Source organism: Aulonocara stuartgranti (genome assembly GCF_965226115.1).
Source record: "Aulonocara stuartgranti genome assembly, chromosome: 7".
In the NCBI taxonomy this organism is placed as follows: Eukaryota; Metazoa; Chordata; class Actinopteri; order Cichliformes; family Cichlidae; genus Aulonocara; species Aulonocara stuartgranti.
The window spans coordinates 25,731,574-25,752,900 of record NC_138945.1 but is presented as its reverse complement, the minus strand read 5'-3'; the positions used below and the strand labels follow the sequence as shown (position 1 = coordinate 25,752,900).

Below are 21,327 nucleotides of genomic sequence, written 5' to 3'. Positions count from 1 at the left end.
TACATTTAGTTGCTGCAATGTGATTGGATGATTACATTATATGGAGAAACCGGTGAGTAGACTCTTGTTTGACACTTTATAAAAATTATAACCTACTATATAAATAACATTAGACCATATTGAACTGTCCCCCTCTTCCATTAACATTTAAAATTAAGTAACTAATTAAGTACCTTGCCAAGATTAGAACATGAAAATGTTATAATTTGTAACTTCATTAACACACGTAACCGCCGAGTTTTCTCATTTTCAGGTAGCTCAGCTCGGTCACGTACTACAGCAAGATTTGACCTAATTCAAGGGCGACGAAATTCTTGAGTCTCAACCAGGATGTGACGTCTAAGAAACGCCCTCTGGTGGGTGGGGCCAGAGTGGGAATCAGCCAATAGACGAAAAGCACCTCTTTCACAACATTCCAATCGCTCCTGTCCCATCCTCCCTCCTCCTCTCCTCCTGCCCGCCTGACACACTACTGTGTGTGGAGCTGTGACACGTAAACTTTGTCCGTGACCGCACAGAACTCCCGCATCTGGGTCAGGGAGAGCAGAGAGACCCTTCTCCCCCTGTCCCGAACCAGAACCCGGCATTTTTCTAACATGGAGGCGAGAGACGCTACGGCAGGTGAGGTTATTGTGGCAGTGGCATATCGTGCGGGGTTGTTGTTTATGTAATAACGTAATAACCAGTTAGACCAACATGTAGCAAACAACGTCTAAGCCTGAGTCGTGTTCCGTGTTTAAATGAGAGCTGGAAGGTTTGTAACTCACACAGGGACTCTGCGTGAGTGAGTTAATTCATTTTGTGTTTAGTACATAAAAACATAAAAACCAATTTGTGCCCTGCAGGCGCTTTTGTGCGCCGTGAGGGAGATGATCAAACTGCAAAGGACCAGCACAAAGCTCCCAAACGTGAACAAACGCCCACCAGAAGCAAGATGGAGCAAATATTTGGCTTCAAGAAGGAGGACCTGACTTCCTGGCACAGCTTTGTGGCTCTCCTGAACCGCCCCACGGATCCTGCATCTCTGGGCATCTTCCGCTGCTTGTTTGGTAAACTAATCACACCTGTACAGTCTGCCTGCTGGGTATTCTGACTGTCTCAGACCTGCTGTGATGCTTTTGATACTTTGTGCAGGTTTGCTGATGGTCATAGACATCACACAGGAACGTGGCCTCAGTAACCTGGACTACAAGTACCTGGATGGGGCCCCCGTGTGTCGCTTTCCTCTCTTCAACTTCTTACAGCCCTTGCCGCTGGACTGGATGTACCTGGTGTACGTGGTGATGTTCCTCGGTGGGTCAGGCTCAGTGTTTCCAGGTTTATTCCCGACTTGAGAGAACACCTGTTTTTGAGTCTGAGTGGATGCAGTCTCTCTCTCTCTCTCTGTTTTTTTAATAGGAAGTGCTCTCTGTGGGAAACACATGCCTGCATTTTTCCACTTACATTTTTACTCCCCAAGCCAGCCGACTCTTGCAAGTTTTAAATCAATGAAAAGGTAGAGCTCACTAAAGATTGAGCAAGAAAGCAAACAGACAGCAGATACAAAGCTGGGACACATCAGCCTTATTAAAGTTATACATGGTTTTCACTATAACCAACAAGTTTAAAAGTGTTTACTAGTTATTAGATTAAATGAGCGGAAGAGCAATTTTGCATAGATTTCTATAAAATTGGACCTCTTTCCCCCCCAGAGTAGTCGCTCAATGTTGGCTGTTTCTTTTGGACCCAGGAGTTTGGATACAAGCTGCAGAGAGAGAGAGAGAGAGACAGTAAAGGAATGAAACTAGAGGCCAGATTTGCACATACGTAGCATGCACCCTGACCACTCACTCAGAGTTGAGCATTTTTTGGGTTTTTGCTGTTATGAGATCCTGAAAATCAGAAAACATCAGCCATTGCTGCTTTTAACCATTTAATAACTTAGAAGTAAGTTTAAGTAACTAAGTTACTAAATACAACATAATATTTTCTTTTAGTGATGAGTGATCCCATTAGAGTCAAAGAAAGATAAAGCGGGGTATGCATGTGGTATTGACAACTTTTTACTTTTATAAAATTACTTTTCATTAATTCACTTTTGTGCTTACGACTGTTTTATTAATGATTAGTGTCTTGATAAAGTCACGACACTGTGACATCAACAAGTTGCCTCTTGCAGTGTCCTTCGGTTATTCAGTCCGATCCACTGTTTGCTTGTGATGTCACTGAGCGGTGGGTCAGTCTGGTAAAAAGCCAAAAGTTACCGTTTAAAAAAAAGAAGCTGGGCCCTACATTTCCCATAATGCAACACTAGCATCTTTATAGCCTTGATGACTAGTTAAACTAATCATTTCCATTTAAAATGTCGCTTTACAACAAAGTTAATTGCAATGGCTTCACTGTGAATTCAAAAGTTCCCTTTTAAAAAAAAAGTCTTCACAAGCTGAGTTGTTTTAAAGTTTGTTTCCACCACTGGAAAAATAAAGTGTTTTGCCATCCATGAGTCAACATTTTAGCTTATTATCTCAGAAATCTTGACTTACTGACTCAGACTTTGAGTAAATAACCTGATATGAAAAGTGTTTTTGTTTTCAGTGGTGGAAACAAGCTTCCATAGAGTCAGGATAGTTAGGAGATACTCTTCATGTGTAAAAACAGACTCATTAACGATAAGAATCTGTTTATTTTTGTGGTTGTTGTTTTTGACTTAAGGTGCTTCGGGCATCATGCTCGGCTGCTTCTACCGCCTCTCCTGCCTCATGTTCCTCTCCACGTACTGGTACATCTTCTTCCTGGACAAAACCGCCTGGAACAATCACTCCTACCTCTACGGCCTCATTGGATTTCAGCTCACACTCATGGATGGCAACAGATACTGGTACGGTGATGTTTAGTAATCTACTTGAGTGTATGTTTGTTTCTTTCATTGATGTCCGTGTGTGTGTTTTTGTAGGTCCATCGATGGACTGCGGAGACCCTCTATAAGAAATGCTCATGTGCCTCTATGGAATTACACACTGCTGCGAGCTCAGGTTTGTTTATTTAGCTCATTCATGGGGCGATCGTGGCTCAAGAGTTGGGAGTTCGCCTTGTAATCGGAAGGTTGCCGGTTTGAGCCCCGGCTTGGACAGTCTCGGTCGTTGTGTCCTTGGGCAAGACACTTCACCCGTTGCCGCCTGGTGGTGGTCAGAGGGCCCGGTGGCACCAGTGTCCGGCAGCCTCGCCTCTGTCAGTGTGCCCCAGGGTGGCTGTGGCTACATTGTAGCTTGCCACCACCAGTGTGTGAATGTGTGTGTGAATGGGTGGATGACAGGTTGTGTAAAGCGCTTTGGGGTCCTTAGGGACTAGAAAAGCGCTATATAAATACAGGCCATTTACCATTCATATGATACGCGTTTTTCAGCTTATGGATTCATCTAATGACATCTCTGCTGTTCCTCAAAGATATTTATAGTATACTTCATTGCCGGAGTGAAGAAGTTGGATGCTGATTGGGTGGAGGGATACTCAATGTCATACCTGGCTCACCATTGGCTGTTTGACCCCTTCAAGTAGGTATTTTTTGAAGCCTTTAACTGTGATTATCCCAGTAATTTGCTTCTGATCATGCCTTCCCCTCCTTTATCAGACTGATTCTTCCTGTGGAGTTAGTAAGCCTGTTGGTGGTGCACGGAGGCGGTCTCATTTTGGATCTGACCGCTGGCTATCTGCTGTTTTTTGACGTTACTCGGCCTTACGCATTTTTCTTTGTCAGCTACTTCCACTGTATGAACTCGCAGCTCTTCAGCATTGGTGAGTTATTCTTTTTTTAAAGGAATACTTTTAATTCTGTGCTGTCATTTTACCTTCGTCTTAATCCTCCACAGGGATGTTTCCCTACGCAATGCTGGCCACCAGTCCTCTCTTCTGCTACCCTGACTGGCCAAGAAATTTTTTTGCCCATTTCCCATCATTCCTCAGGCCAGTCCTGCCCCTCACTTCACCGGGGTCCCAGCCCAGCCCTTCCTGTGTTTACGAAGAAATCCAAGGCAGTGGCACTCAGCAAAGACAGACCCCAGCTGCTGCCAAATCATCCAAATTGAGACTAAAACACAAGCTGGGAGCCATTTTTACTGTTCTTTACTTAATGGAACAGTTCTTCTTGCCCTACTCTCACTTCATCACACAGGTACTAAGATCTTTGTTTTGAAATGCTTGTACAGATAACACATTCATCCATGAAGCCCTCGTTGAGTTATCTGCTGAGACCAATGGTTGCTCAATCAGAGTCAACAGCAAAGAGCAGCTCTGACGTCTGTTGTCAACAGAGAGCTGAAAGCTTACTCATCAACAAGTCCCCACTACACTCAGTGGTGAATTGAAAGTGTGAAAATGGTGATGTGATTTATGACTTTACTTAAACTTCTTTTTTTTGTCAAGGGTTATAACAACTGGACTAATGGCCTGTACGGATATTCATGGGACATGATGGTTCACTCTCGCAGCCATCAGCACGTTAAAATCACCTACAAAGACAGGAAAACGGGTGAAACTGGATATCTGAACCCAGGGGTGAGTTACAGGGGAAACACTGTCAGACTCGATAACGTTTGCTATCTGAGCTAAAAAAACCCAAAACAAAACAAAAATTAGTGCTTACAGAAGTGCTTTGACTATATTGTTATTATTAATATGCATTAGTTATAACTGTAATCTGTGATGTTTGGAATTCCTTTAATTTCACCCGACAGTGTCTCCATCTGTATATGGATGTTTCTTTAATAAACAAAACTGCTTTTCCTTGACCTTTTTAGATTGTAGTCTTTCCTAAAGTCTTGCTCTTCCAATTCACAATCTGCCTGCTGTAGGTGTTCACACAGAGCCGTCGCTGGAAGGACCACGGAGACATGCTGAAGCAGTATGCTACATGCCTCCATCAGTACCTGCCTCGTTATAACATCTCCGATCCTGAAATCTACTTTGACATCTGGGTGTCCATCAATGAACGCTTCCAGCAAAGGTACGAGAGCTTTTTGTTTTTAGCCTTGTCTCAGAATTGTAAAAGGGTGAGGTTTAAATCTGCTCTGGATGCTTTTCTAAGGATCTTTGATCCTCGTGTGGACATTGTGAGTGCTGAATGGTCACCTTTCAAACCAAACAAATGGCTCATGCCTCTGCTGGTGGACCTCTCGCCTTGGAGGCCCAAGTTCCAGGAGATCGAGGGAAGTTTGGACAATCAGACTGAAATCGTCTTTATTGCGGATTTCCCAGGTTACAAACCTCACTTTTACAATTTTTCTTTTGGATGAAAAAGCCATGCATGGTGTGTTGTTTTATTGTTATCTTCCCTTTTTAGGTCTCCACTTGGAAAACTTTGTGAGTGAAGATTTGGGCAACACCAGCATCCAGGTGTTGCAGGGCCAGGTGAATGTAGAGATAGTGGAGGAGAAGAAGAACTACACTCTGCAGCCCGGTGAGCAGATAAAGGTACAGCTGCTCACCATTGTCACTGTTCATGCTTTGCTCTTTATCTTGTTTTAGTACTTAACTTACTGTGGCTTTGTGTAGGTAGCTGCCGGGGCTTATCATAAGGTGTACACAGTGTCCGAGGGCCCCTCTTGCTACATGTACGTCTATGTAAACACCACAGAGGCGGCACTACAGAAGAACTTCACCAAGCTGTATGAAATCCAGGAGCGTGTTCGCAATGGAACAGGTGAAGATGCTTTCAAAAATAACACATTGCATAGCTTTTAGTGGATTATTTTAAGGGGTTACAGAATAGTGGTAAGGTTCCTGAAAAAGATCTGAAAACCTACGTGCTCAGTGCTGTGCAGGTTACCCATGTACCCACAAAACAGGGCAGAGGATTCTTCAGGTTGTGGCTTGCTTTTGTTCTCCCCTTTCTTTCCATGGATGCTCAATTGGGTTTGAATCTTTGGAATTTGGAGGCACAAGTTAAAGTTGTTCCCTTAGCTCCCTGAGCCGTTTCAGAGTAGTTTTTGCATTGTGGCGAGGCACAACTTCCTGCTGGAATACTTTCAAAAGTTGTTACTCCAGTTACAACCGCAGATGTCTGTACGTGCTGCAGGCCTTCTTTTTTTCTTTCAGCTGCTCCCTGTAGAGGTCGCTATAGCAGATCATCTGCCTCCTCCTCTGCATGTCCTCCTTCACTTCACATTCCTCTGTTCCTTGTGCCTGACAGCTTCTCGTGTCCAAACTATCTCAAACTGGCCTCTCTAGCTCATTAAGGATGTAGCAATACATAAATAAAAAAAATGCAGTAAAAAATCAGTAAAGAAGGCCAACACTGTAAACAATACAGTAGATATATAAAAGTTTATGATGCTACTCGTGGGGTGGGGGTGTGTGCTTAGCCTGGTGGTGTATAACAAAGTCGAGGTGACTTTACATTTTAATGAAACAATCAATCTATTTCCATTCAGCTGTCGATGGCTGATCTGCATGTCACTAAAAATCCCATTCAGCTCTCTCCTGGTGTGCCTGCTTTACTTGAGTCCGTCTCACCCCACAGAAACCGAGCCACTTCCTCCCGAGCTGCAGCCTCTCATGGCTGCAGATGATGACGAGGGTTCGGAGGTCAACGCCACTGACCCGATTGTGCGGCTGTTCCTGAAGAGGCAGCGACGGATGAAGGAAGTTAAGAAACGCAGGGAGGCCGGCATGCTGGAGCGACTGCAGCGCTTTGCCGTGAAGAAGTATTACACAATACGCAGAGGGTGAGTGCTGAGCTCTCTGAGAACGCACAGATGCAGACAAAGTGTAGAAAAACCAGTTAAACAAACACGCGAACTCTGCACATTTGTCTTCCAGAATCTTGATGACAGCCATTGCAATGAGAAACCTGGCGGTGGGTCTGCCTCCGCTCGAGCAGCTGACGAGGGAAGTTGCCTACGCCAACATGAAGGAACCTCAAGCAGAAGCCAGTCAAGACGAACGGCTCAAAGATGAAGTCGGTCATGCAGAACTTTAATGCCACTGAGGCCAAAAAAAATACTCGGTGAATTGCCTGTAGGTGCTGAATCACACATTCCCATCAATGTGAGTGTGTGTGTCCGCGCTATTACTACTGGACTGTTACTACACTGGGACATCACTGCCCGGAGATCACAGCGCTTTTATTTTCCGTTTTCACTTCTGAAACATTTCAGATTATGTCACTACGTGGTTAGAGCTTTTGTTAATGACCGTTTAAAAAAAAAAAAAGGGTTGTTCTTAAAAATAAGTGCGCTTAAAAAGACAGCAGGCATTATTTGCTAGAGGAGCATATGTGTGTGTGCAAAAATGCTAATGCTGTTTTGAATGACAGAAGTGAAGCAGGTGGAAGCATGTGACTGAAGGAGGAAGGGTTTTATGTTTCAAAGGGACAGATCTCAGTGACCAGGATCCTTTTCTGTTCATCTGCCAGCTCCAACGAGATTAGAACAATTTGAGATAAATTATGTTTACAAATATTCATGATACTTCAGTCAGTTTAACGTTCTAACCAGTTATGGTACGATGCAAGGGAAAAAAGTATTTTCTGTCTTTTTTCTTATGGAGATCTATTGATGAAAATAAATTTTGATATTGAAATGAGTCTGACGACAAGCTTGCGGAAAATAGAGAATTCTTTTTCCTTTTATTGGTGTCAGTATTGTACACATTACCCTTCATAAAGTGCTACAGCAGACGTCCAGTGTTCACTGTAGGCTGGCATTATGGCACAGAATGACACACAGCACACAATATAAATACATATAAATCTACAACATGGATTTCCAGGCAATGATTTGCTAAGACACACAATCACAATCTCTTCATTATTCATTGTTTGGCTATAAATGTGTAGTGGAGGTCCAGTCACGTTAAAAAAAAAAAAATTATTAGGTTATTAATTGCTGTCCGAAGAGTGTCCAGTGACAAAGTTTCATCAAAAGCTACCAGTCATCGAAGGGTGTTAGATTTTAAAGTTTTACATGAAATAAATTCCAGGCAGCAAGATAAAGACAAAGTTTTGTGTTTCATATCATATTGCACTGTTATTTTACTGGCTGTAAGTCTGCTAAATCACCATCTGTCTGTAAAATGAAACACTCTGCATCCCTTTTACACGGCGGCGCCAACTATGCTTCCAGTTACCACAACTTAACTGACCCTCGATTATATTTGTGATTTAAACATTAATACGAGTGCGTTAGTGTTAGAGACGGGTCACAAATTGTTCCCATAAAACAAATGAACACGATCTGCAAAGTCATGCACAAACAGTGAGAAATCTACGTGTACCTACAGCTTTTACACACATTTCTTATTTTTTTCTCTGCTGGGTTGAGAACTGGAGGCTCTCTTATCATCTAAGTCGGTGGTGTGCGTTTAAGATGACGACAGAGCAAACCCTTAATTTCAAAAGGCTGAGATTCCCTGTTTTTTTTTGTTGTTTTTTTTAATGTGGGAAAATCTGCTGAGGGAACGGAAAACGCAAGTGAAGCCAAAGTAATTGCACCGTTCCCATCTGCATCTACTAGTCAGCTGTGGCACATATTTCAGTCTTTGTCACTTCATCATAGCGAGCTCACTAGCACAAATATCAACACTACAGTACTTCTCACAGACTTCGTGAAAGACGTCAATATCACAGCCAGAGCGTCTTTAAAAAGTCAGTCATTTCCACCCTAACGTCTCGCTGTCGGCTCCACCAAAACGCAAAAACACCCTCTTCAGTCCCTAAAAAAAAAGAATTCACCCACAGCACTCCCACAGCAGGCTCCTTTTGGCAGCTCGAAATAAACAGAAACACCACATCACTGGAGATAAAATAGAGAAGGGCACCTCCCTGTTTGCAGGCCATGATCCATCAAGCTCAGTCTAACCCTGTGCTTTAGATGCCAGAAATGCTCCTGTGCGTCTGGCACACTAACCCTTTTTCAGTTCATGAGAGTGCAAGAGTCATTCAGAATACACTGTAGGGTGACTAAAACAAACCAAAAAAAGAATATAATCAGGTCCGTTGCTCTTATGAGCCTCACATTTCTAATTCCAGTTGATCCTCCCTGTGAATTTTGCTGGTTGTGTTTTTTACAAAATAAAGTTAAGTTACAATGTATCGAGCTCTATTTTTTCGGAAAATGCGCCTCTGTGCTTGAACACATCCTAGTAACCAGTCAAACAGTTTCACTTCATTTTTACAGTGGAGAGTTTGTTAGTGGAAAACGTGTTTATGCTTTAAAATGTGCTGAGTCCTGGCGTCCTTTCTTACAAAAATAAAAGAATGGATTCTTGTTATTTGCTTTGGAAGATGTGAAGGGCTCAGTGTGTCCTAACGTGTTATGTTCTTCATGAAGCACACCTGAAATGGTGCAGGAAAAAAAAAAAGAAGCATCCCGTTTGTAGTGACGTCCCCTCAGATTCGGCTTGGAGGCTCTACCTTGACTGAAGATCTGGGTAGTAAACTCCGTGCACCACGCCTTCGATCACAACGTTAGAAAATTCATCTGAAAAGGTGAAGAAGAAAGAAAAATAGGTCAAATAAAGAATGAGTACATTTTGTTTTAAATGGAGAAGAAAGGAAAGCCTTTTAAGATGTTATGTGCACACACCGTGTCCAGCTGGCAGCAGGTAGGGGTCTCTCAGAAACAGCATGACCGGCTGATGTGAAAGTTTACTAAAAGAGAGGAAGAAGGAGAAATCAGGAGGTCTGTGCCAATCAATCTGAGTGAAGTTCAAGTGTAGAGCAAATAGTTACTTATGTTTTAACTGGTTAAAGTGCAGATTAAGAACATGACCTATGGGAGGGAAAAACGACTCACCTCGACTCCAGTGATTCTGTATCAAACGACCTTAAAGAAGAAAAATAAAAGTTATGCCACATAACCCTCCACGACCCTGGGAACAAGCGCAAATGCCACAAACTGGTCTTTTATTCTAAAGTAAACCAGCAGTTTACACTCACCCACAACTTTCTGTTTTTGGCACTGAAGGAAAATGGCGGATGTTCAGGAAATCCAGGAATATCTTTGGAAGGACCTCGTTTTCCATAATTATAGTCTAACAGAACAAAAGCAAATTTCAGTGTGTACGAAGCACCAAAACGAAGCATCCTAGAGGCGAGTTTGAATCCATTTAACTTCTTTATATCTGAGACAAACAGCCCTGACAGTTGGAGGGAATGTGAGTCCAAATACCTGCAGGTAGAGCTCTAAGCCATGTCTCCTCTGCTCCAGGACCTTGGGAACCCAGTTTCTCACATGCTTCGAGGGGATCTCGGGTGGCTTTATGGTCTTCTTCAGCTGGAGGGATTTAAAAGTGTTACACAAATGTGTACAGTTGCTTCAAAGTTATGTGCACAGTTAAACTATTTTGCCCAGAAGAAAACCAACCGGACATGTCCGACCTCATTCTCAGAGTTCCTGTCTGACACAGTGTCAACTCTCTCATTCAATGAAATAAAAATAAGAAGACCTTCTACATACCCTCTCTCACCTAACAAATTTACCTTTGCAGAGGATTTTGCTCAACAAAAGTGCTAGTATAACATTTCTTTATGCAAAAGCACTTAAGCTGGATGTTTAGACATTTATTTAATTGATTTCACATATTTTAAATTACTCAAAATGCCAAACTATTTTTGGGGTCACCGAACAAACCACACCGAAAACAGAAGAACAAACGTTTAGCTCTGAGAAGCTGTTCATAGTTAATTGATTTGGAACATTTCAGCTAATAAACTTTTGTATGTTATGCCCTCTCTGCAACTCCTTACTCTCCTTGCAGCAGCAAATGCAACCGTTTTTGGGTGTTTCCTGGGCTTATTGCGGTTTATCAGCCTCTGATCGTTTGTAGATAAAGGCAGAGCTGAAGTCAACTTGTTAAGGGAAAACTTGTGGCTAGACGTTTTCATGTTATTTTAAAACTGAAAATATTTAGTAATTTAAAATAAAATCCTTGAAAATGTCTTTTTTGGATTACTGATATTATAGAACAATCACCAACAAAACAATGGGACCATAGTGTGGTTATTACTATGATAAAGTAATTATTAGTCATTTAAAAATAGCCTATGTCTATCTGAATTGTGTATTTTAGCAAAGATTCTTTAAATGTTTATAAATTAATAAGTAAAAAACAATTTGAAAAAGTGTCTGTTCTTTCCAAACATCAGTCAGGTTTGGAAAACAACACAGCACAATAACTGTTGCTATTAATGTAGGGAATGACATTGCTGAGACAATGGACTGTGTGTTTGTGCCACCTTAGTCAGTAAACAGATTACACAATGTGAACTTTTCTGTGGATGCTCTAAGCTGCTTTTCAAGTTATCAGCTAGAACACAGTCTGTCCATTTTGCTTGATCTTCCTACCTAATATATATATATATATATATATATATATATATATATATATATATATATATATATATATATGCAACGATACTCGTATCGATATTGAACCGTTCGATACAATGTTTTCGGTTCGGTACGCATATGTATCGAACAATACAAAATTTGTAATTTATTTTATCAACTTTCCTTCTGACGATGCTGTCTGTGTTGAGCGCTCAGTGAATCAGCGTTCGACTACTCCGCCTAGGCTGCACTGTCGAGCGCAGATCCACTGAGCGCTCAACACAGACAGCATCATCAGAAGGAAGAGCGCAGGGCAAGCTAGCAGACAGAAGTTAAGCTCTCCTTGCAACATGGCAAATTGAACCTTCCCCACCCTCATTCAGATGTGGCGTTTGGAATTATTTTGGTTTTCATGTGACGTATGACCCTGAAGGTAAGCGCGTCATGGACTAAAGTAAAACAGTATGTTGGATGTGCCACGCAATGCTCAATTACATGGGTGGGAAGTAGTGTGTTAGTGCAGTTAGCTCATTAACGTGTTAGCCGTCCAGCCCCACGCACGGGGCGATCAGGGGTAGCTCGTTAACGGAGATTTGCCGTGTTGTGGCGTTAACGTCATTTCAACGAGATTAACCTGACAGCACTAGTGGGAACACAACGAATATGACTGCACATTTACGCCGACATCATCCTAGTGCAAAGACAAGTGGAAGCAGACAAAAACAACAAGCATGCATGCTACAAACTTTACCCGAGTCATTTAGACAGCCGTTAGCACATGATTCTCCTTATGGGGACCTGATATGTTTAATATTGTGGCGAGCTCAGACAAGGAGGAGACGGAGGTGTCGTTTGGTCTTGCTTACCGTGAGCTAGCCAGGGAGCACAGCCGTTTATTGACATCTGCAGAAGAACACTGCCGCTAGCTAACTGCTCAGCGCGGCAACCGCACAGCCACAACAACAACACACAGGGCGCCCTCTGACCCCGGAAGGACACACCGTCGCAGCGAGAGGGCGTCACCCGTCACTATGGCAACATAAACAAAACATAACTGTACAAACAGAACCCCGAACAGCCCTGACCCGCTACAATATGCTGCTGAGAATATAGCCCAGAAGAAGCGTATAGTATAGCTTTTATTTTGGAAAGAGACATTTCTCTGTAATAAACTCTCTTTTCCAAAGATGAGTGATTCCTCAATCAGATACAGGGCTACCAAAATCTATCTCTGCCCTGCCCGTCAGGCTATTGTAGGAAGGAAAAATATATGTCAATGCTTTTGCATTCTTTCGGAAATGTAGCTGGGTAATTATGTCATTGGCATCGGTGAGCCACTGTCAATATGTGACATATTGAAATCGCGTTTGAATTTGCGCTTGTTTTTTGCTTTCACTTTGCAATCACGCGAACTGTGTATAGAGAGCGACAGCACTGATTGGTGAGTGATGATAATTTGCGCACCAATTCCTCTGACATTGTCTTATCAATCGTTAGCTTACTATGCAAACATGACAAGTGAAATCTCCCGCAGCAAGCTTAAACATGTGAGAGGTTGATCGCGCAGAGAATCGCTGACCGTTATGTGTGTGTAAAAGCAGCAGGATATATATTTCAGTTCTGCTGAGCCAAATAAGACAGGTCAGGGTGAAGAAGTGACAGCCAAAGAAAAGCTTACCACAAAACGGAAAGTTATGACAAATCAGACTATAAGGCAAAAAGAAAGTGCAGCTTTATGGTTTCATGGACAAAAGAATTTCTGTGGCTGCAATATGACGAGCTATATAACCGGGGCTGCACATAAGTGGTCCGCAGGTGCGCATTCGCAGTCAAAATATAAAAAAAACAAAAAAAACACGCACAAGATATGAAGTTGCAACGCGTGTTTGCATACGTAAGATTTTCTGGAGAAGGACAGACATTTGTTTAGAACTCTCAAAGATGTCGAAGAAGCTCCTTTAAGCAATTACTTTGGTGTTCCTTCACCTCCAAACAAATGTCAGAAGGAGTCCGAACCACAAAAGAAGCGCGTATTCTCGGAAAAGTGGTTGCAGGAGGTGAGCTGGCTTCAAACAGATGATGAACGCACAGAGATGTGGTGCAGAATGTGCCGTGAAAATCCCACTCTAGCGGACAAAAACAGTGCTTTTTATATGGACACAAACGCGCGTTGCAACTTCTTATCTGGTGCGCGTCTTTTATTTTGACAGCAAATGCGCACATGCGGACCACTTATGTGCACCCGTGTAAATAACATAATGTTCTGCCGGGTGTGTTGTTGGTTTTCTCTCGATTTCTGAGTCGACAAGCGCCTTTGTTACTGGGACCAGTCATTTTAAGAAAGGCCCCCCATTAGAACCTATGAGAAATGCAAGAAATGCATTATTGCTCGGTCTGCAATATCTTTCCCAGAACAAACACCAATTGCAAATAACATACTAAAAATAAACCTGAAAAATCTGTTTAGAACAGCGTACTATGTTGCAAGGAGTGAACTACCACTGGCAAAATTTAGCAGTCTTTGCAAACTTCAAAAAGCAAATGGCCTAGATCTTAGTTCCACTTGTCTCTTACCCGTGACTTCAGTGGAAATTTCAAATTCAGGATCTGACACAGACTGATTGATGTCCTACACAGTTCTTACAAGTTCATAGAAATTTCTGTTCAATTAGAACCAAGTATTTGAGTTGATGATTGTAATTTTTATACAATGTTGTAATTTGTTTTTCAACAATTTTTTGATTGTTTTGTTTCCTTTACAATATTATACTTTAATATTATACTTTTACAATATTATTACAATATTTACAATATTATACTTTAATGTATAATATTGTAAAGGATATTATACATTATACATTATTATACAATATTATACATTAAAGTATAATATTGTAAAGGAAACAAAACAGGAAACAAAACGTCAATCAAAAAATTGCTCTCTTTTTTTATTCGGGCTACTTAAATTTATTTTGGGCTACCAAAAACTGAAGAGTCCCTGCCTGAAGGGCTACCAGGGATTTTGAAATTTTGAGAGCCCTGAGATATATTTATTTTTTTAATTACTTTTGTTTCAGCAACATTAAATTTAAAAACTGTACTTTTGAGTTAAAATATATATTTATAATTTTAATAAATGACAAATTAAAAAGGCATGAACATTTTTTTTGTATCGAAAAAATATCGAACCGTGACACCAAAGTATCGAACCGAACCGTGAATTTTGTGTATCGTTGCACCCCTAATATATATATATACACACACATTAGAGATGGCACGATACCACTTTTTTATGTCCGATACCGATATCATAAATTTGGATATCTGCCGATACTGATATGAATCCGATATAGTGTTTTTTAATCAATAAAACTGTTTTTTAATATCTTGCTGCATTTTGTATAAGTTCATACTCAAGTTTAAATAAACAAACACTAAAGCTATTCTGTTATACCTGTATGTAAAAAATACACTGCACCCAAAATATTTCATAGTTCATAGTTCTATGTTGTGAGATGTGATGATTCATGTGCTATGTGCTGAAGTGTTTTTTTTTTCTGTTCTCAAACTGATCTCCCTGTTGGAGCTCAGTCTTTTAAATTGGCTCTTTGCTAGGTTGTCTGGTATGTGTAGAAACAGCACTGGCTTATCCCTTGATTTAGGTGCTTTTTTAAATCCTTGAATGGTTCATAGATTATTGTTAATTTGCTTAAAAAACACAACAGTCATGCCAAACCATATGCAAAGAAGAAAGGTTGAAAGACCTTCAGAAAAGCTAGACATTTTAAATGAGAATAAGAAAGAAAAGTATTTCTCTGTGCCCCCCCTTTCCCTGTTAATGCCCCACCTGGCCCCCTGGCAAAGCTTTGCTACACCGGCCCCTGCACAGTTACCAGCCGTCAGCTACGTAAAAAGCTGCGTAAAAAAGGATCCTGGTGTAGAAAGTAATATTAAATAAATTCTAACAATAGCTTATCAAGCTTAAACATGCTGCTGTTGTTCAGCCGCTGGTTTCCTCTTTCTGGCGTGAAGTGGGCGATAAACAAAGAAGAGAGACGGACTCGCGACAGAAAAGCCGATCAACTGATCATTAAGCAGTTTCACGATTGAAGTAGCAGCAGGAGAGAGAGAGAGGCAGTCGCTCCATATATCTGTTGTTAAGCTTAATGTGGGAATGCTTTACAAACATTCAGAGATGAACTTACACACGTGCTTTACTTCTCTCTGGGATAACTTCCTCGGAGATGAAATGCTGGTTTGGTAGTGAGGCTACAAATACACACAGCCGCTCTATCACGTGAGCACACTGCTCCGACGTGCTGCGGTTATGAGCCGAGTTACACCGTGTCACAAGTTTTGTGAGGTGCTTTTTTGATATTTAATGGATCATTACATTTTTTATTTCGCTCCGATATGCGATACAGTAATTTACGTCAGTATCAGACCGATACCGATACGTAATATCGGATTGGTTCATCTCTAATATATATATGGATTTTTTTAGTTGCTGTTTTTGTAACGTTATAAAATAATGAAAGGTAGTAGATTGGCCAGATGCTGGCACATGTGTACAAATAACTCTGGTGTTTGGTGGCTGCTATGGCAGAGCTTCCACAGAGGCCAGCACGTGGATGAGAGAAAGGGGAGGCAGGAGGAGGAGAGACCCGTTTCTGACACAAGTCCCGTCTCTCTTGTTTGTTTATCGCCCACTTTGCGCCAGAAAGAGGAAATCAGTGAATGTTGCTCTAAACAACAGCAGCACATTTAAGCTTGATCAGCTGTTGTTAGAATTTATTTAATATTAATTTCAAGTATCAGCTGATGTTTGCTGGAGCCACAGCTGTAAAGCTGCTGGTCATGATGTCGGTTTGGATATGTGGTGAGAGGGAAACATGAAGATGAAACCAGGAGATGTCCTGATGTTACTGAATCATCAGAGCTGAACAGGTGATGGAGAAACAGGTTTACCTTTTAGGTGACATGAATGAGTTGAAGTTATGAACTGTTTCTGAGAGACAAATAACACCAGGATCCTTTTTTTTTTACGTAGCTGACAGCTGGTAACTGTGCAGGGGCCAGTGTAGCAAAGCTTTGCCAGGGGGGCAGGCAGGGCATTAACAGGGAAAGGGGGGGCACAAAGATATACTTTTCTTTCTTATTCTCATTTAAAATGTCTAGCTTTAAATAAATAATTATCTGAATCTTACAACCAAAGTTTTAATCTGATGTAAAATGTATAGAAATCATACATATACCAACAAGACTGTACATCACTGTCACAACAGCGTTTGTTTTCATTCAAAGGTTTTATGGCTTTTCCTGTAACACCTGGTGGGCCAGTCTTTAGTCAAAATGCCCGGCCCGATTTTTTGTCCCAGTCCAGTCCTGCTGTCCTATGAATAATCTTTATGGGTTTTCCTCCCTTAAGCATGGCTTCTTGTCAGCTGCCATTCCACTGAGACCATTCCTGATGAGGCTTCAGTGAACAGTAGATGGATCAGCTGAAGGCCCAGATGCATCTCTCACCTCCTGTGTCAGTTCTTTGCTGTATTTTTTCATTATTTCTTAAGGACAACTTTGTCTGTGCAAGATAGTTTTTTTTAAGGCCTGACACTTATTAGTGTGTCCTTATCTGTCCAGTTTCCTCAATCTCTTAAGGACACACTGCACCAGCACTCTCTGGTAATATATATGGCACGTTTTCAGCTAATAGCTCTTTGGGAATCACCAAGTTGGTGCAAAAATCTATCACATACCTGTCAAACTGTGGTATCATTGGCATTTTTTGTAGATTCAACTAAAGAATGTGTTTTTGGAGAATATGTTTTTGCAACAGGCTCCCAAAGAGCGCCTAAAGATTTAAAACTGGTTGCTTTGCTAAGTTGTTATGTGTAAACACAACACTAGTTCAGGCAGGTGTGTTCTTATGTTTGAGTGATTCATAAACCAGTGTTAAGTTAAATTAGAATATCATAATATCATAACACTTGAACGCTTTAGTAAATTTTTAGCTCACAGGAAAGAATGATTGTGCGAAAAAAAAAAAGAATCAGAACTGAAAGTTGAATCTCACCATTTTATGCAAAGCGTGGAATTCGCTGTAGCGTTTCTCAACAGCATGCTGTCTGCCGTTCATCAACACGTCAATTTTAAAGACCTGAAAGAAAAAAGATAAGTCAGCTTAGTGACTCATTCAACTGAAAATTTCTCTGCTCTACCCATACACTCAGCAGTGACAGTAACGTCGATGTCAGCATTAATTCCACAACAAGAGGAAACATCTGGCTGTTGTGACAGAAAAAACAAATTGATCTGTCAGAGTTACTGTTAACATCCCTAAACAGGCTGCCTTCCACTTCCCTTCCTTCAGTAAGAGATTCACAGCACGCACGCTGCCGTTCTGGACAGCATTTTGCAAAGGAGGAAATTCACAATAAATGACGGCAGCGCTGTGAACACACACACCGCGGAAAAGCCAACAAGTAATCATTATTAACAAATGCTGGAAGAATCCAAACAGGTGTTGAATCTTATTTAAAAATATATTTTAAATAAAATATATAATCATCTCATAAACCTGAACACAGTGTCCATACGTGAATACTGAGAAATAAATTCAGAAAACTTTCTTTTTATGGGTATTACACAATATCTTGGAGGTCAGGAAGTCAAACTCAAAAGCACTGCTCTAAGGTCCTCATGACTTCCAGCAATAAAACATCATGCCATTAAAACAGGGAAAAAAAGCCTTCCTCAAAATGATGCCACAAAACTGGGAACTGTTGCCTAATTGAACAGTGGTTCCCAATAAAGGGGATAGGACTCCTTAGAGCAGGGGTGTCAAACACAAGGCACGCGTTTGACACGGCCCACAAAGACCCGCACGGCTGTGGAAAATGTAAAGGAGGGCACAGATTTTGTACTTTTAACTGTATTTTCATCGATTTTACAGCGTTTCCTGCTGATGAAGTCCACCACTGCCATTCATTCTACACCAAAGTAATAAATAAACAATAACAATTAAACCACAGAAAAGTTTTTTCTTACCATCTACTATAAAAATTTATATATATTTATATTTTCTTTTACAGTGGGTCCAAAGCAGGGGAAAAAAATTTATTTTTTGGGCCACCAGAACACATTTGTTTATCTGCGCTGACAGATTTCTTTTTTTTTTTACAGCAGCATTTCTTTATTGTCTAGAAAAACTGAGATATATTGTTGAAACTGGTCTTCTTTTAGTATTAATTGGTATTAAATGCGCAGTCCAACTTCTTTACACTGACAGTGGTTTGGCCCACTTATGGTCAAGGTGGGCTGTAACAGTGGCAAAATGAGTTTGACGTGCTTAGATAAAATGTTGTAGTCACAAGATGAGTAAAAGACAGATATATATCTTACTGATTCTGATGTTAGAAGACTGCAGTACAATTAGTTTGATCTCTAAATGAGTAAATGACTGATTTTAAAAAGCTGAAACCACCCTTATGTGTTTGCAGTGACAGCAGCCTTTACTGGAAGTGATTTTAAACAATATTTTACAAAAGAAAACATTTAAGGGTGAAGCAGTGGTGCCTGGATTAAATCCTTACCTGTGTTTATTCCCAATCAAGGACTCCCTACACTATATATCTTTAAACTGAGCATATCTCAGCTACTTATAACCTCATTAAAGTATTTATCTTCATCTTATTTATTCCTTACTCTAGATTATTATTGTTATTATTATTTATTTATTTATTTACAGATGTCAAGATGTCAGCTGGGTGTGGAGGGCTGGTTTAAAACTCTGGAGCCTCTCTGATTAGACACAGATTCTAAAGTCAGAGTAACTTTTGCCTCTTTTCGTGCCTCATTTGCACCATAAAGTGCGAATTCGGTGCTGATTTGAAGCGAGCAGAGTGCAGTTTATGATCTAACAGAGAGAGACAGCGGCACAGTTGACATTAAATCTGATGACAGCGGCAGGACAGGCGACACACAGACACACAGGGTTTATTAGGGAGCAGCTCACCGTGTATCCTTTCTCCACCGAGCTGTTTTCTGAGCGAAAAGACGGGATCGACACTCGCACCGGATGCATCTTCACTCGAACTGAGGCGTGATTTTCAGGTAGGTGATGTTTGATCTTGATCCTCTGGCGCACACAAACACATTGACACACACACACACACACTCACTCACTCAGTGCTGGTGGATTACTCCAGTTTGACTGATAAAAATCACAGAATTCAAATGTGACGAAAGACATCTCAGTGGTGCCCCCTGCTGGACCGGAGGGCACACCGTTGTAAGGATTATCTTGAAGAAAGCGCCACAGAGGACAGTTTAACATTCAGGTGGCCCAGTGGGGTCATTTTTAATCGTGAATGTCTTTCCTTTTAATTATAAAAGAATTAATTAATTTATTAACTTCGACAGGCAGTGGCATTGTGTCAAATTTTGTATTTTTTAATGTCATGGGCTTCGGTTTTATTGTTTTTTCGATAATTTAGCATCTGTGGTGGCTGTGGAGACAGAGAAGGCTGTCTGCTAGTTGGATGGTGGTTTGAGCCCTGGCTTCTTTAATCTACATGAGAAAGGATCCTTGGGCAAGATACTGAATTCTGAGTTGCCTCCGATCCATATATGTAAGTGTGTGAATGTTGGGTTAGAATATTTTCTTCTTCTTCTTTCAACTGCTCAGTTCATGGGTTGCCACAGCCCGTCATCTGCATTCATTTCACCCTATCTCTACCATCCTCTGCTGACACCCCAGTAATCTGCATGTCCTCCTTCACTACATGTGCAAATCTTTTCTGTGGTCTTCCTCTTTTCCAGCTCCAACCTCATCCTTTTCGAGACTTTGAAATGCTTGGAAGAACAGCAAAAACACAACTCTACTTTACAAGCCTCAGTTAGGATGTTAAGTGTTAAAGCTCACAATATTACAATTAGAAAAAGATTGAACAAGTATGGCTTGTTTGAAGGGTTGACATCATGGCTAAACCTTGCAAAGTTGCACCTGAACCTTGGGACTTCGGGAACAATGTCCTTTGGACAGATGACACCAAAGTGTAGATGTTTGGCAATAATGCACAACGCCATGCAGGAGGGGAAAAAAACAGCATATCAGCACATAATACCTCATACAAACTGAAGCGTGGTAGAGGGGTGATGATTTTAGCTTGTTTTACAGCCGCAGGACCTGGGAACCTTGCAAACATTGAGTCGACCATGAACTCCGCTCTATACCAAAGGTTCAATGTGAAGCCATTTCTCTGACAGCTAAAGTTTGGCTGAAATTGGATCATGCAGCATGACAACGATCACAAGCACAGCAGCAAATCAGCAAACAGAATTGCTGAAAAAGAAAAGAATCAATGTGTCGTTTGAATGAGTGAATCAGTGCTGTGGTGGGACCTTAAGAGAGCTGAGTATAAAGGAATGCCTGCAAACCTCAATGAACTAATAATAAATAATACTGAGTGATATTATCAGTGAAATACACAATACTTTTAACCAGTTCAAACATCTATGAAGACGTATTTCATTGTGTGTCATTGAATATGTACTTTTAAACCAGCCTTTAGTTATGGTGTTGACAACAGAGTCACCCAGGAAACGTTATAGCAAGTGCATGAAACTCATGAAAACATACATGCTCGTAGAAATGTATATACCATTGTGTAAAGAGTGACTTCACTGACATCAGGCACTAATACCAGTTATACGTGATGTGTAGCATGTGGAAAGTTTCCCTCGCACTGAAGGAAATTTGCCAACTCAGGAAACAACTTTAATGACATCACGGGGTTTTCAGTAGTGATATTGCAGATTGACATTACAAATTTATTATGCAAAGCCTGTGTTACAAACAGTCAAGAGTGTATTTGATGGGTGCTCATCACTCTAGGAAGGTAATAGAAATCTATCTTTCCAGTAATTTTCAATAAGAGGGACTAAATGTGAGGAAATGAGAGTCTCTGTTTTGCTGCAGTGGTTCTGTGCTGCTTTTCTCTGCTTTATATTAGCGTGACACATT

The 21,327-nt window shown here is 41.0% G+C and overlaps 2 protein-coding genes across 2 annotated transcripts; one reads left to right on the top strand and one right to left on the bottom strand.

Annotated features, from left to right (window-relative positions):
* Positions 1 to 408: 408 nt before the first annotated feature.
* Positions 409 to 7,569, top strand: ggcx (gamma-glutamyl carboxylase). Its single transcript, XM_082542387.1, has 15 exons — positions 409 to 621; positions 846 to 1,049; positions 1,135 to 1,293; positions 2,692 to 2,857; positions 2,933 to 3,011; positions 3,424 to 3,530; positions 3,608 to 3,771; positions 3,846 to 4,147; positions 4,399 to 4,530; positions 4,827 to 4,978; positions 5,060 to 5,229; positions 5,315 to 5,445; positions 5,527 to 5,674; positions 6,494 to 6,698; positions 6,793 to 7,569. The coding sequence occupies exons 1-15, from the start codon at positions 597 to 599 to the stop codon at positions 6,950 to 6,952; spliced, it is 2,304 nt and encodes a 767-aa protein (XP_082398513.1). The 5' UTR covers positions 409 to 596; the 3' UTR covers positions 6,953 to 7,569.
* Positions 7,570 to 7,576: 7 nt separating this feature from the next.
* snx24 (sorting nexin 24) lies at positions 7,577 to 19,544 on the bottom strand. Its single transcript, XM_082542388.1, has 7 exons — positions 19,318 to 19,544; positions 17,377 to 17,460; positions 10,143 to 10,247; positions 9,911 to 10,005; positions 9,768 to 9,797; positions 9,558 to 9,622; positions 7,577 to 9,452 (listed from the first exon to the last, which is right to left on the bottom strand). The coding sequence occupies exons 1-7, from the start codon at positions 19,384 to 19,386 to the stop codon at positions 9,382 to 9,384; spliced, it is 519 nt and encodes a 172-aa protein (XP_082398514.1). The 5' UTR covers positions 19,387 to 19,544; the 3' UTR covers positions 7,577 to 9,381.
* Between the last annotated feature and the right edge of the window lie 1,783 nt (positions 19,545 to 21,327).